The sequence below is a fragment of the Acanthisitta chloris genome, unplaced genomic scaffold (assembly GCF_000695815.1).
Source record: "Acanthisitta chloris isolate BGI_N310 unplaced genomic scaffold, ASM69581v1 scaffold6853, whole genome shotgun sequence".
NCBI lineage: Eukaryota > Metazoa > Chordata > Aves > Passeriformes > Acanthisittidae > Acanthisitta > Acanthisitta chloris.
This window is the reverse complement of record NW_008663181.1, coordinates 98,246-115,057: the sequence shown is the minus strand read 5'-3', so window position 1 is coordinate 115,057 and position 16,812 is coordinate 98,246. Positions and strand designations below refer to the sequence as shown.

At 36.3% G+C, this 16,812-nt stretch overlaps 1 protein-coding gene across 2 annotated transcripts in view; it reads right to left on the bottom strand.

The window, feature by feature from the left end:
• Window positions 1-2,297: 2,297 nt before the first annotated feature.
• Window positions 2,298-16,812, bottom strand: part of SPOCK3 (sparc/osteonectin, cwcv and kazal-like domains proteoglycan (testican) 3) — a 102,106-nt gene continuing 87,591 nt past the window's right edge. For both annotated transcript variants that reach the window (XM_009070899.1, XM_009070900.1), the window contains 4 exons: window positions 13,687-13,908; window positions 4,947-5,009; window positions 3,631-3,768; window positions 2,298-2,653 (listed from right to left, as the gene is read on the bottom strand). In XM_009070899.1, the coding sequence (XP_009069147.1) occupies window positions 2,478-2,653; window positions 3,631-3,768; window positions 4,947-5,009; window positions 13,687-13,908 (599 nt within the window). In that variant the 3' untranslated portion in view covers window positions 2,298-2,477. The remainder of the gene's footprint in view (window positions 2,654-3,630; window positions 3,769-4,946; window positions 5,010-13,686; window positions 13,909-16,812) is intronic.

Sequence of the window (16,812 nt, the reverse complement as noted above, 5' to 3'; positions counted from 1 at the left end):
CACAAAATTTATCCAAAATTATCCAAAATATCCATTGTCACTGTTCTTTAGTAAATTTAGCTATCTTGATTTCCTTCTGAATTTGTGATAGGTAGCTTTGATACTCAGGGACCAAAATCCATGCATATTCCCTCCTCTTCCAGTTCAGTGGGGAATTTTCAGGGAATAAAGAATATAAAGTTCTTTCATGCTCTTCTGCATGACAGTTGTTTTTAGAAAGTTCTTCATACTGTAATCCCATTACACTAAACACATTATGAATTATCTTTCCATACTTTAATTCCCTTAATATCACAAGTTTTAATGAAATCCATTTTCAGTTTGCCATCCAATGATCATTTGTCACATCAAAAAACCCCCCACAACAGTACTTTGCTGTATCAGCCAATAAGTTTTAATGAAATCCATTTTCAGTTTGCCATCCAATGATCATTTGTCACATCAAAAAAACCCCCCCCAACAGTACTTTGCTGTATCAGCCAACAATGACAACACTTTTTCTTTAGCATCTTTATTTAAAATCAATTTATATATCAGTTAATTTCTTTTATAAGAAACTGTTCTTTGATAAAATCTCACTATCAGAATGGTCAACTCTTAACTACTTTTATTTAGGAAAATAATACAACTATGCCTCACAAATTATGACAAACATTGAAAAGAAATATCTATTTACTATGTAATGAAGACAATGTCATAAAAGTACATAACAAGCTATAGAAAAATCAGGAAAAATACAGACAAATAAAAGTTCCCTATGGGTTTTGCCCTAGTCAAATATTCTTTAATGGAAATAAAGTGTTAATAAATGGCTTTATTCAAATAAATACATATTTTAACAGGTAAAAATGTATCTTTAACATGATTCTTCCTGACTTAAAATTTCAGACTATGCAAAAAGTCAAAATGATGGGCTATACTGGCCAAAGGTTGGTTACAAGAGTCTTTATTTTGAAAACTATACAGAAACAGTAAAAAAGAAAATGCATTATACTTTTTAATATTACATAGAATAAACATTAGATTTAGTATTTAATGTGTAGAAATTAACTCAAATAAGAAACTGATTTTCCTTTTAATGAATGATGGGAGACGAGTGATCCATTTTTGAAATTATACAACCTGTAGTAACACTTTATATGGGTCATGTCAATTTTATTGTGGGCAGAAAGTAATAGGTAGGATATGAATGAAGATGGTGGAGTCCAAAAATGTCTACACAATTAATTAACATGCTAACATAAATACAGTGATTAAAGTAATTTTCTCTACAGTCAAATCTTAAGTGCTACTCTACTCTACTCTAATCTAGTCCACATGGTAATTACATAATAATAGGAAAAAAATTAAAATAATCCATTTTCTTCATTCCAGCAGCAGTACCTATACTGGTATTAATTTGGTAATTGGGTGTGCTTAGCTATTGCCTAACATCCTATACTGGTATGCATGCTAAAACCCCTCTATTTCTATTTTGCAAGGCACCTTTACAATACGTTCTCTAAGTTTCTGCACTAGTAACAGAAAACAACATGAAATAAGATAAAGATGCAAAACTATTTCCTGAATCAAGAGAATAAAAAATGCCATTGTACATTTATTAAAGACTACCTCAGGGCAAGTGACAATACTCTGAAATACAGTCATGTATAAAGGTAATACGATTTTAAGCAAATCTTTTTCCCCATGTAAATATTTTATGTTAATCTGATTAGAGAGCAATAGAGAGAAACAACAAAGGGTGAATCAATGTTTGAGTAAAAAATGATAAAGCATGTATGACCTTGACATAAAAGAAGAAAAAATAAGGAAGGACAAGAAAACTTTAGAATCACAGAATTGGTGCTTGTCCATGCTACTGCTTTTGAAAAATCCTTTCAATGATCCAGACATTTCCTAATGAAAACGTAACTACAAATATGAACTCAAAGGAGGTCTTTTCCCTCCTGATAAATTTTCTCCATACCTTTGGTTAATTAAAGGCTGGTGAGATGCTACCTGTGCACCAATGTTTTTCTACTGCAATACATTTCTGATTTATTAAATGACAATTTGCAGGGACTGCAGGGTCTAAAACATTGACAGAACTGAAGTTAAGTTACAGTAGGTGTTCTGAAGAGGACATGCACAGTTACATGAAAGGGCAAATATCTTTTCAGCAGAGTTTTAAAGAGACTGCTTGTCCTTATAGTGTGTTTTACACATTTATATTTTCAGTAGCACATAACAGTTTTTTCTTCAGGCTAGACTTCCAATGTGTTTTCTTCAGCGCAAAGGCATTTGAAAACTCAAAAGCACATAATATAATTATTCTTATTTAAAGAAAAAAGTCTATGACTCCAGCTGCAATCTTTGAAATAATCATACAAAATATACATGTTTGTTAGAATCCTTTTGATCTTGGAGAGCAAAGGGATTTTATGAAATGTCATCTTGTGAAATTTAGAAAGGTACAATACATGGACCCCCTAATATCATCAAATATATCCATCATGGTCGTCATCATCATCATCAATGTCATCATCACCTTCATCTTCATCGTCATCTTCAATTTCATCTTCATCATTCATTATTTCATCTTCATCATCTTCATCATCTGTCCATTCATGGAAATCACCAGAGGCAAAATCACCTGAAGTCTCTAAGTCGATAGCTAAAAAGGTATTATAGTTATAGAAAAGACTCACAAGATACATTACATATTTATAGTATAATATACATAAAAATATAAAAGGCATACCAGAATATTTATCTTCAGGACAACTACACAGTGTGACATAAAATTAAAATATAAATAATATGAAGATTCTTTGTGCTAAAAGAAATCCTCTTCAGTAGTGAACAAATTTCTCAGTGTTAACAAAAAGAGAAAAATTTTATGGATTTGTAGAACTATAATGAGTGCTAAGAATAACTGAAAAATATTTAAGTCCAACTTACAGATGACAGTAAGGGCTACTGATAATATGCACTCACTAATGTTCAGTTCTTGAACTATATCAAACTGTCCATTTATCTAGAAAGGATCCTGGATCAGATGGAAAATAGGCCTGAGCTAATGTCAAATACTGTGTTAAATTTAATTCCTGCTTCAGGCTATGTACTTTTGTAGGAGAAGTGAAAAGGAGTCATATATGACTTTTTTTTTTTAAAGGAAAATACTTTTTTTTCATTTTTTATATCTGGGACATCAAATAAAGGTGACATGGGAATTCTTGGTAGAAGTTGCACAGTGCTGTAGGGAAGGGAAAAATAAGGGAAGATTTAGTGTGCTAGAAACTTTTGGCAATTCCCTCAAATACATACTGAAAAAATTGAATTCACTAGCATGCTGATTACCCAAAGGAATTTCATCAAACATTCTGAGGCTTATCAAATGCTGCTCTAAAAAATTAATTTTTCCTGGGTTTATATACACTATGCCAAGCACATATAAGGGGTCTATTAACAGCTGACACAGTGCCAGGAGTTCCAAAAAATAAGGAAGCAATAACAATAACAAACTATTTTTTGTTTCAAAATTCATGTAGTTGTGTCCCACAACTGTTCTTACTGAAGAAATTTAAGCTGGCTGTCAATCAAAGGGAATAACACCTCTAAACCAAGAGCCACAAAAGGTTCTTAACTTACCACATTCTGCTGCACCATTTGTTCTGGATCCTGTTACCTCATTACCGTATCTGTCAACACACCAGCACTGCCCTATGCTTCCGTGGCACTGACTTGGTTTGTAATACCCATCTTCATCACAGAAGGGGATGTACTGCCCTGCAATATATATATGTTGAATAAGTATATCAAAATCATCCTCTTAGCCAATGTAACAATTATGCAGAAAGTAACCATCTTTTGCTGTTTCATCATTCCAGACTCTACACTGACTGGTTTACTATTGCTAAATTCAGTTAACAGAAAGTGACTGTCTCAAATGTGGGAGGGAAAATACATAAATCTTGGACTGATTTCAAGAAATAAAGTGACCAATCTTCCCTGAAGTTTTCCGTTGATCCTGTGATCTGTATTCCTTACTTCCTGAACATCTCAGTCAACAACCTCACTGTATTCTGGGGAAAAGACTTAAAAAGACTCTAGCACCCACTCCTGAATGGGAAGTTTTATCACCTGTGGAATACAAACAAGTCTGAATAGTCTGAATAATCCAGGCTTCCTGGATTAACTATCTGCCACAAGGAGTGATTTGTATTTAACATGTATTTTACAAACCACTTAGTTACATACTAATATTCCATTATTCTACCACAGAAGATAAATGCAGTGTAACACACCACCACCAACTGTAAAAAATGAATGTTACAAGTTTGCATCTATGTGTACAAGAGGGACTTATTTTGTGAGGCAGTGACTTGCTTAAGGCTGAATAATCCACTGTCTTTCATTTGGACCAAATGGAGACTTTTTGAAAGAAACATAAAATGCAGACTAACCACAGTGATGAAAACACTCACATGAAAGCATTTTGAAATGCATAGCTCTTGTAAGAAACCAGACTTAGCAGATACATAGTTTTGACTGCTTTGGGCCAAGCCTTTTATTGCAGCTTTTACACAGTGGTTAATAGTAAAATGAAGATTTTACACTTCAGTAATACTGATACAGTATAAACTGATTCACAACAAAGATTTCAATTACATAAAGAATATTACAGTTGAAGGATCAGCCAGAGATACTAATTTAGGAGTGTCTTAGACTGTCCCCTCTATAAATGTAAAAAAGTACATTCTGTCAGGGTAATAAAACAGATGTAAGATATTTTGGTAGGTAAGGTAATAAAACTAAGTTTAATAGCTTTCAAAAAATTCATAAATTTTGTTGCTAAAATTTACTGCGGTCTATCTTCATTGGATTAATATTGATTTTATGTTGCTGTTTCACTAGGGTTATTTATGTAAGCAATAAAACCTTCAAAAGAATGATCTATGGCTCACCTAGGAGCTTCTTCCCTCCTTGCTGCTTCTGAATGTTGCTGAGCTCTGTCTGGCAAGGTGGATCTAAAATGACATAAAAAAAGTTAAACAGATTACACTATATCTAGGACAGAAAGCATATTACTGAGTTTTCAGAGTTTACTACATTCTAAGGTCATGCTAACTACTGATCTTAAGAAACACATGCACCTGAAATAAAAGAATTGCACCTTGCTACAGTTCCAGAATTATGAATCTGAGCACCACCATGCATTTGTGCAGAAGGCCACTCCCAGGTAACTCAGCTCTAAGTGAGCTAGTCACTAGTCTGGAGGACTGAGGAATGTTAGGCAAAATAGTAACTCTATCATACCCTACTTTATCAGACTACAAAATCAGAGTGCAACTGTTAAGCTTTGCTCATGTATTGGTTAGAAACAGGATGACTCCTTTAATTTCTTCCTATTTGTCCTTGTTAGAAGCCATGTTCAAGTTCTGTATTTCACATTCTACACTAAGAAAATAAGATTTTTCTTCACTGAAGTCTGCAAGATTGTGATTCTATAGCAACAATCTAAGACTGAATCTCATGCGTATAAAGCCCCATGTTCAGAAAACTAACTTAAAAACGGTGGACAAACTTTAGATGGCTCTAAGAGGCAGAAAAGGTATTAAAATTCAGTTTTCCATTCTTCACTTATGGCTTACTCCGGTTCTGAATAATTTAATTTTCTATTGTTCATAAAAGGAAGTCACAGAATGCCCCATGAATGGGAAGAAAGTAAGATGTGAATGTGTATACATTACTGTTGAGTAAGTGAAAGAATCAAAGACAGCAAAGTACTAATTAATCTCTGAACACTGACATTGCACACTACATTAGACCATTAGCACAACGGCATTTCTCATCCTGAATCAGCAGTAGTATTACTGAGTTTACTCACATGTATCTTTAGCTTATACTGTTCCCAGAAAAAAACTTACATTCAAAGAGTATTAAATGCATTTTCCATTTTAGAAGACTCTGATTATTTATAATACATCTCTGCCATGTAATTAACTCAAGGCTCCTTTTTTTTCCATGCCAACAGAAAAAAAGCCTTCTGAGCTAAATTAAAGACGAGTAAGAATGGCCTAGATTACTGACGAAGCACACACGTAAGACCAGAACCCAGTCAATGTGTAGGGCATTCTGGTGACAAATGCCTAGATGAACTGGGGATCAAAAACATATTTCTGGTAAACACAGAGTCTCTTGGCTCGCATAGCCTAGATATACCAATAGTCCTCTGATATTAATCAGGAGCTCTTATCTAACAGAGTAAATATAAACTCGAAGACATTAATAACCCCTTACTGACAGCAAGCTGGAAATTTCTCTTGGCTTTATATTTGAAATACCATTTACATATCCAATACATTTAAAGAAACTTACAAACATTTTCAGTGGCCTCAAGTCTGGTGAGCCAGGTTTTTATCACTAAATCTAGGATTCTTTTTAGAGTGAAGGCCTTAAAAGTGGGCTCTACTTTTAAAATACTGTTCACAGGAGTTTTAGTGCCAGAACAAATTTTTGGGAGTTGTGTTTCCAGACAACCAAGCAACTTTCTGGGTGTGCTCTTGAAAAGCCACGGGGATTTTACATCATTGGGTAGGTTTTAAGTTTTAAGAATTTAGTCTTTGAGTATTTGCTGAGGCTACATAAAGTTTTCTGTTTAGTTTTGTTTTTTGTTGTTGTAAGTAATGCTTTGTTGATGATCATGCTCACTATTCATCAGAGATGTTCATTACCTTTGGAAACCAAGGTTTCTGTCTTTCCTGATATTTAAAGTCTTAATTGAACACATTCTGAGGATGAATTATTTCTGAAACCAAAGGTATTTCCCATTAATCATTAATCTAATAAATGATAGAAATCGATCACACAAATATCACAGGCTAGAAGGATTTAGGATTGCGATGGATATGGCAGTGCTAGGTTAATGGTTAGATTATGTTACAGAACCTTTACCACCTATTCTATTCTATTCTATTTGTTACAGAACCTTTACCACCTATTCTATTCTATTCTATTCTATTCTATTCTGTTCTATTCTATTCTATTCTCTATTCTATTCTATTCTATTCCTAGCCTCCAAAAAGGATGGGAAATATGCTGAAGAAGAAGAACTACTCAAATAGAAAAAATGCATGTATTTTGTTCAATGGAAAAAAAATATTAAATTAGAAATGCAGATCTGCACACATGAGCAGCAACGTGGAAATTTAAAAATGATGGGCAATTCCTGAAGAAAAAGAAAATCACTTATAGCTATAAATATTTGGTGGCATGATCACAGAAAGGAATATCACTAACCAAGAGGTAACAAGGCAACATGAGAAAGTTACTTACCCAAAACTCTCTTCTTCTCAGAAGCTAGGTCTTCAAGAGTCACACTTAAGCTTTGCTTCTCAGGATAAAAGCAGCAAAAACTCTTAATAATACTAAATCACTCTGGTGCTTAAAACTGTCAAAGAGAATGGTAGGCTAGATGTTCAACCACTTTCTTTTGGCCCACAGCATATCCTTTTTCCTCTCTTCCCAAATCAAAATGCTTCCTTCTTTATTTTCCAGTTAGTTCCTAAGTTTGAAAAGCTTTCTTTTAGATTTCTAAACTTATTTCAATAAAAGAAAGCAGAGTCACTGGACACCTTCTCATAGTCTTGAGGTCAAGAAGAAAAAATTTCTTTACAAAAGTCAGTGTGGTGGCTTCCTTTGAAATAGAAATTAAGCTGACATCAGTCTTTCTGATAATCTGAAGACTAGCTTAATCATCTTCATCCTTAATCTACTTCCACTGATGTGGCAGGACTTGTCTTTCTGATAATATCACTGTCTTGTTACGAGTGCTTCTTGAACCATGTAACATTAGCCATTCACAGTTCTTCAGTGCTTGAAGTACTGATCCACATCAGAGTATCCCATGTTATTAATACTGACCCTTGAGACATCAATACCCAGTTGCACCAAGAGATGCTGCAAGGCTAGCACAATTAAGCTTTGATTTACGAAAAAGGCACATTAACAGAGCAATTGGGGTAAAACTGGTAGATTTGACAAAGAATGCCTATGATTTTCAACAGACATGTCTCAAGGAGCTCTTACCCACACAGTGAACCTCCAGCTTTCAGAGATTCTCCATTTCATTCAACTACTTGTACTTCAGATATCTGAAGCAACAATACTACTCTTCAAGAAGTCTTTCAGGGGATCTCATTTATCTTGGTAAAAGCATGTTACACCTACCTTTATAACCATCTATAATATATTTGAAGTCCTTGCAATGTGAAGACTGACAAATACAAATACAAATCATGATAATGATCATTCTTCTGTAAGATAAAATGTTTTCAAAGTCATGAAGATGTCTTCCAAGCATGACAGACACAAGAGACTATAAGAAAACACATCTAGAGAAGTGCTAGACTAACAGATCCAAGCAGATGTCTGCAGCAAAGAAATACTTAGGTACTAAGCATTAATATTGCCAGCCAATTGGGTACTCTCCTACTCTGAAGCAGTGACATAACGAAACAAGTGTGCAATAATGATGAATTACTGGCAGAAAAAATAAATCTATATAAAGGCCAACATTGCAAAGGTCTCAGCATTTAGGTAAGCACTAAAGTGTCAAACAACTAATAAAAGTTGTGAAGATGGGCATTGAAGGACTTGTGTGAATTGTTGCTGAAACTGGAGGGCAATAGCAACCAAAGCATACAGGAAGACTTGCAAAGAACACTGGCTAAATGCAGATTTTGAAATACTGCAGAAAGGCATTAATAGTGTCTTGGATATATCTCAGAAATATGAAACTACATTTAAAGCAGAATAAGGCTAAGAAAAAAAATGCAACAAGCATCACTGAGCTTTACCTAATTGTTTAAGCATTAATCAAGGTGGGACAGCTACTAGAGGAAGATTATCATCTCTGCAAGAAAGATCTGACTTAAGCATTCATAAGAAGGTGTTTATATTAACTAGAAGTTGTGACTAAAGTACAGTAATGGCTCTAGTGTAGTGTAATGCAACATGACAGACCTCAAGCAGAAAGAAAGTATGAAGAAGATCTGCAAGTACTTGTCTCTTCCTGACAGTCTTGAACTGTGAAGCTAAGATGAATGACCATGATGGCTTCTCAGATAATGACTCAAACAAATACTATGTACTTTAAAAAAGCTCAATGGAATTGCTATCCCAGTATGATGCACATTGTTGACTAAATTTTGTATTCACTTTTGAACTGTTAATCAACAATGGTAAAACTGTTAATCTGGCCAGAAAGCACTACTAAGTTCAATGAATACAGAGAGCTACTCTACATAGCTTGTAGCATTCTGTTAATACCAACTTATTTTAATAAACATCAGAAAGAAGCCCCTGAATTTCTCTACTTTGTCATCTCTTTGCTATTAATAGTGAAGGCTTAAAGGCCTTATTTAGATGGTTCAACCAACTAAAACAGAACCAAATATTCCAAGGATTAGCATAACACTACAAATTATGGACAGAGAATTCAGTGGGTCATTAACACACTAGGGAGTTAGGACTCAGACAGCTGCCCAAGAACTAATAATAAGTCATGACAAAAGAAGACTATAAATTCTTTTTTCTCCTTACACCAAAAAAAAGAAAGAGAATACAGATTTTGATGACAGTGTTAATTTAGAAGGATGAAGTGCATGTTTAATGTGTAAGGACTGCCAAAATTGAGATTTCACTTCATTTACAATGTTGAGGACACATCTCTTTTACTATATGCTCAAACACGCTGCGATATCAAAGGCTATCTAATCTGTTTGCAATCAGTGCCTTATCTCAACAGTATTATGAAGGGGAGAAAACTTGTGAAAAAAGGGGAAAAGAAGCTTGATAATGTTGGATTCAGCAACGTGGAGAATCAGTGTCACTGAAAGCTGGATGAGTCAGGGTACCATTAAAAAAATTCTGTAGCATTTCAATCAGTCTTTACTATACCATCCTCAGGTTCTAGCAGTACACTGAGCAAATACTTCAGACAAAACAGGCAACAGAATGCAAAATTACTTGAAACTAATCTGTGAAAATGCTTTCTTAATGCCCTGGTTATGCATTATATGAAACTGGTAGAAAAGCTTTGGATCATACTAGGCTACATGTCATGTGTTGTACTTTCTCTGTTAATTTAAAAGAATTATTCTGTCCTCCAAAGAGCAAAGGTGTTTATATATCAAGCTGAAATTATTGTGGTGGTTTTTCTTTTTAAAGACAACTGAACAAAACATGCAATGTTCTTTATTTTAAGAACTACTTTACTTCTGGGATGGCTTATTTTTAATATGCAAATTTTGTAAGTAGTACACACACGCTTATAAAAATAAAAGCCAAACTTATTGTACTACTATAAAACAAACAAGGTGTTTTGAAAGTTTAAATGTTAAATTTTAACTAGAAAGCTACCAAAGAAAAGAAGTCTGCTATTTAGTATTTATCTACAGAAGTACAGAATTATTTTTATTCTGGCAGATGTGGCATGACAAAAATCTTTATTTTCATAGAAATCAGAATCAAAGAGAATCACAGAATCAGTTAGTTTGGACCCAATCCCAAAAACTCCCTATGGACCCACCTCACCCTTCCCCGAGCCACACAGATGCTTTCAATCCCCTCTCACTCTGTCCCATGTGTGTCCTGAAGGGGAACAGACAACTGGGACTAACTCCTTTCCACCTACCTCTAGTGAGGGAGAATCCCCAGCCTCTCTGGGCACCTGTTTCAGTGCTCAGTGACTCGCACAGTAAAGAAGTTCTTCCTCGTATTCAGGTGGACCTTCCTGTGCATCAGTTTTTGCCTGTTACCTCTTGTTTTATTCGTTTCTACCACTGAGAAGAGCCTGGCTCCATCATCTTGGCACTTCCCATTCATGTACTTGAATACATTAATTAGGTCCCTCTCAGTTGTCTCTTCTTGAGACTGAACAGGCCCAACTCCCTCAGCCTTTCCTCCTAAGTGAGGTGCTCTAGTCCCTTCATCATCTTCATTGCTCTCTGCTTGGACCTGCTCCAGGAGATCCATGGCCCTCTTGTACTGAGGATTCTAGAACTGGACACAATACTCCAGGTGTAGCAGCACAAGGGCTGAGTAGAGAGGCAGGATCACCTCCCTTGATCTGATGGCAATACTCTTCTTAATGCATCCCATGATTCCACTGACCTTCTGAGATGCAAGGATACTCTGCTGACTCATGGACAGCTTGTTGTCCACCAGGACCCACAGGTCCTTCTCTGCAGAGCTGCTCTCCAGCAGATCAGTGCCCAACCTGTACTGGTGCTTGGGGCTATTCTTCCCCAGGTGTAGGACCCTGCACTTGACCTCGTTGAATTTCAGTTGGTTCTGCTCTGCCCATCTCTCCAGCCTGCCAAGGTCTGTCTGAAGGGCAGCACAGCCTTCTGAGGTATCAGACACTCCTCCCAGTTTTGTATCATCAGCAAACTTGCTGAGAAGGCACTCTGTCCCCTCACCCAAAGTCACTGATGAATAACCTGAACACAACTGGGCCCAGTATGGATCCCTGGGAGACACCACTAGTGATCAGGCCTCCAACTGTGCCACTGATCATAACTCTCTGTGATTTGTTGCTCAGCCAGCTCTCAATCCACCTCACTGTGTGCTCCTCCAACCCACATTTCTTAAGTTTGCCAATGAGGATGCTATGGGACACAGTGTTGAAAGCCTTGCTGAAGTGAAGGTAGACAATGTCCACTGTTCTTCCTTCATCCATCCAGGCAGTTGTTTCATCGCTGATGGAAATCTGGTTGGTCAAACACAACTTACCTTTAGTAAACCCATGCTGACTACTCCTGATCACCTTCTTGTCTTCCATGTGGGCAGATATGGCCTCCAGAATGAGGTGTTTCATTACCTTTCTGGGGACTGAGGTGAGGCAGACTGGATGGTAGTTCCCTGGATTCTCCTTCTTGCCCTTTTGGAAGATTAGCGTAACATTTGCTGTCTTCCAGTCTTCAGGCACCTCTCCTGATCTCCGTGACTTTTGACAGATGATTGTGAGCAGCCTGGCTATCACGTCTGTCAGCTCTCTCAGCACTCATGGATGCATCCCATTGGGACCCATGGACTTGTGGATGCCCAGTTTAATTAAGTGTTCTCCGACCCAATCCTCTTTGAGCAAGGGAGTCTTTTTCCCCACGTTCATTCACCCTGGTCTCTTGTGTCAGTGATCAAAGAATCATAGAATTTTTAGGGCTTGGAATGGACCTTATAGATCATTTAGTCACAACCCCCTGTCCTGGGCAGGGACACCTCCCACCAAAGCAGGTTGCTCAAGGCTCATCCAACCTGGCTGTGAACACTGCCAGGGTTGGGGCAGCCACAGCCTCCCTGGGCACCCTGGGACCGGGTCTCACCAAAGGCTGAAGCATGCAGACACTGGGAGATGCATCCCACATGACTTTGGATAAAGGGCCTGGTAAGGGAACAGGTTGGCAGTTTGGCAGCAGAGCTTTGGGGACAGTGCACAGCGAAGGGAAGAGGTCCAGGCTGGAGGTCTGTTGTGGTAGGGAAGAGAAAAAACGTTTCTCATCTCAGCCTGTCTTCATAGGGGAGATGCTCCAGTCCTTTTATCAACTTTGTGGTCCCTGGGGGCTGATCTTATCCGTGCAGTCTGATGCAAAGAAGGCATTCAATCACTCTGCCTTCTCTGTATCCTCTGTGATCAGGGTCCCCTCTCCATTAACTAGCGGGCCCACATTATACTTTGTTTTTCTTTTGGTATTTATATATTTTAAAAAGCCTTTTTTGTTATCCTTGATGTCCTTGGTCAGATTCAATTCTATGTTGCCCTAGGCCTTTCTCGTCTCATATCTATCTGCTCTGGCCACCTCTCTATATTCGCTTCAAGTGGCATAACCATAGATGCTGCGTGCTAATGGGAATTTACCAGGAGAGTTTTCAGGGCACAAGTAAGATTTAAAAAATTATATTAAATTTTCAAAAAGGCAGAATTGATTTTGCAAACTTTCCACCAAATCAGTTTTATCTCCTCTACTGGCAGTAGAAATTTGATCCCTGATTGCTGTTTATCCTTTAGAAAAAACCCCTCATGTTAGTAAGATAAATGCAGGGGCAATTCTGTCCAGTTTCAGCCAATATTTAATGAGTAAATTATTTGATACATTACAACTAGTTTAATTATGTAATTCATGTGATATCTCTCCTAGGTCCAAAATCGTTATGTACTCCTCAGGAAAATAATGCTGATAGATTGTGCTCATTTGTTTAACCAAATCACATCAGGACATTTACAAGAGATTCAACTAGGCAATAAAAATCAACCAGTTTTAGGTCCAAATGAATGGAAATAAGGTTATCTGTAATGTTCATTCAGCTATTTTATTAGGCTCACAGAACATTAAGATACTCTGCATTAGCAATAAAAAAGTTTATTTTATAATAAACTCTACACACTTACTGGATGTTGGCACGAGAAACAATATAGCTGTGTAAGTATTAGTTCCTGTTTTGCACTATTTAGGCTGAGGTTTTGTTTTTTTGTTTCTTTTTTACTTCATTTTAGGTATTCATAATAGGTAAAAAACCATAACACAAACTCATTGAACAGCACCTAAGAGTTTGTACTTCACTGTAATCTTCTTAATATGTTGAAAAAAGATAAAGCACAACAAAAACACTCATATACATATGCAGGTTGTTCTCATCTTTTACCTTGCTGTCTTTGGAAGCAGTAGCACCACTCATTGTTAGATATCAAACTGTCCTTGTATGTGTCACAAGAATTGAAGAACGCCCTGGTGCACGGCTCATTCTTGTCAAGGTAAATACTTCCAAGTTCTGACTGGTCCAACAACAGGTCATAGTTTGTATCAAGCCTATTAAACATCCAGCCAAGGGAATCTTTGCAAATTGGCAAAATGCTGGTATCAAATCCTGAGGAGCAAAACAAAAACAATAAAAATTATATAGCAGGAAAGTTAGAGCAGGTGCTGAGCTCAGCCATCATACAAGAATGCTGCATTATGGAAATAGCTCCAGCGGTCCATAGATACACTATAAACAGTGTATGCTACTGAAATGGTACATATAAATTATATACCAAATTCAATTAAAATGTCACCAAATTAACCTGCAAAAAATAAACCCCTACATCAGTCTCAAAGCATTTAGAAATATGAGTTTTCTTGTCAAACATTCTACTTATAGCACACACATTATGTACAGTAATAAATGATATACAGTGATTTCCCAGAAAATAATTCTTTTAAGGAATTTAAGTGCCATTATAAATAGGAGACTGAAGCTTAAGTGGTTTGCGAAGTTTATGGAACTAAGAAGAGAATAAATTCCAGGTAACTTGTTAGAGTCCACTGGATTTTTTTTCCTGATAAAAATTTATGATAGACATAAATCTGTGAAACAGGAACATGATAGTCAGCCTTAGCAATGCCTTGAAAGTTGTATTTTATCTTTACCTGGTGTACTTTCTATCTTGGAGAGGGCCACAGAAAAGCTGATTGCTAACAGTAGCCGGCTGCCAGTATCAGACCTACCAATACAGATTGCATCTTTCTGAATTGCTGCTTGGAAAAAGGACTGTCTGGAATAGGCTGAGTTAATTATTCCTGTAGCCAGAGTTCAGACCTCATGTTTGTATTTCCTGGATGTACTTGTACTTGTGCAGGCAGACTTGCATATGGACATGGATGGGAAATTCAGGAACCGCAAGGCCTCTTGCCTATGTCAAAGATGTGAGGTGCATATGATACACACATAAATTTTTCTTTTTGTGTGCTATGGGTTGTACCATAGACCTATGGTGCATGTGGCTAGTCAGCTGAGTATACATCCTAATACAGAACAAGATTTAGTGTAACTAAATACTATTCTGAAAACTATTAAGTGAAAAAATGAGATTGGTAGATATGGCGATAGAAAAGCTGACATGAGAGCATACAGGAATTCCCAATTTCTATTGCTCTTAAAAATCAAGCCTGCCTGCCTTTGCTGCTGTTCTGACAGCAACACAGAAATCTGAAAAACGCTTCTATACTGGTAAAACAGGTCAACTGGGATAACCCAGTGACTGTATTTAGAAGTCAGTAGATTTTTTTTTAGATATATATCTGTATATGGGAATGTCCATGCTATGTTAGAATTATAATTTCAGAAAGGAAAAGAAGAAAACAGAGAGCATCAAAAACTCCCTGTGGAGGTCAGACCATGATATAAACTCCCCTTCCCAAGAAATCCTAAATTAACTATGACTTTTTATCAGGATGCTCTCTCTTTTACTTGTTCCCTGATAACCTGTTGTACTAATTACTATTTTTACTCGACAGAAAGAAGAGAAAAAACACCAAAAAATAAAGCCAGCTGCTTGATATTTATGAAATTTTTGATGTGTTTAACACAATTTAAAAACACAACCAAGCATTCAACCAATGGCCTATCTCCTCCTTCCAGACAGCCCCTAATAAAACATCACGACAAAACTTATTTTATGTGGCTTAGGATACAGGACCCAACAGAATGGATAAGGATATATAGCAGATGTGTTATTCAACTTTACCTGTAAAACATATAAAAATTATTCAACAGGTGTTTCTTATTAGAAAAATTCTGGAAAGTACCTCCATTTTAAAACATTTTGTCTAAGGATAAACATTCAGTATAACATTATTTACCTCTAAGGCTCTGTTCCTGAAGGCCTCTTAACACTTTCTCTCCTACTCCTGCTTTTAGCTAGAGATCCTCCTCACGACATTGGATTCAGAAAGAGGTCGACGTGAAACATAGTGTTACCTATCCTGCCTTTTGTGTACCTGCATGAAGGGAGAAGTTATTCTTGTGCTCACAAAATTTTTCTGAATTAAGCACTCTGGCTAGCTCACAAAACTATAAGAAGGGGCAGAAAAAGAGCAACCATGAGTAGACAGATTTAAATGAAGAAGATGCCAGCTAGAAGGGAATACAAGATAAAAGCTACTTTAAAGGTATATTCAGGGATGGATCTTGTGGGCCAAAGTAATTGTAGATAATATACCTGCATGGGGAATTTTAAGCATAAGTTTATCGAAAGAGGCATCACTTTCAAGCTTTGGACAAAGTATTTTTAAATTAGCATTTGTGGTCTGCGCTGGCAAAGCTCACACTAGAAAGTACTTTGTATTTTAAGACACTAGAAGACAGTGTTATGTATTTAATAAACTATACTAAGGAAAAGCAGAAAAAATCAAACAACTGCTTATTTTACTTCTTTCAGGTTCTAACTTTACTCTAAAAAGAAATTAATTTATCTGAAGAATAGTAAAAGAGCACTATCAATTCCAAGCTTGTATGCATCACTAAATTAAGGTTGGAACAGGATTATACAACAGTGTAAGATTTATCTCTATTTCTTTTTTGATTTTCTTAACTAGCAGTAGCCTATGAATTGAATACATTTTCTGTTCCCATTCCTCAGGTTTTTTCCTAACTTCCTTCTCTTTAGCTTTTAGATTTTTTTTAAAAGTGTGCCTTATTGTGATGTCACACCAGCCTTTCTCCATTACATTTGTCATAATTAAGGACAGAGCTTGAAACTAAAAATTTGCATTGGAGTCAGCAATATCATTAAAAGACAGAGCCTATGAATTGAATACATTTTCTGTTCCCATTCCTCAGGTTTTTTCCTAACTTCCTTCTCTTTAGCTTTTAGATTTTTTTTAAAAGTGTGCCTTATTGTGATGTCACACCAGCCTTTCTCCATTACATTTGTCATAATTAAGGACAGAGCTTGAAACTAAAAATTTGCATTGGAGTCAGCAATATCATTAAAAGACAGATTATTAGAAA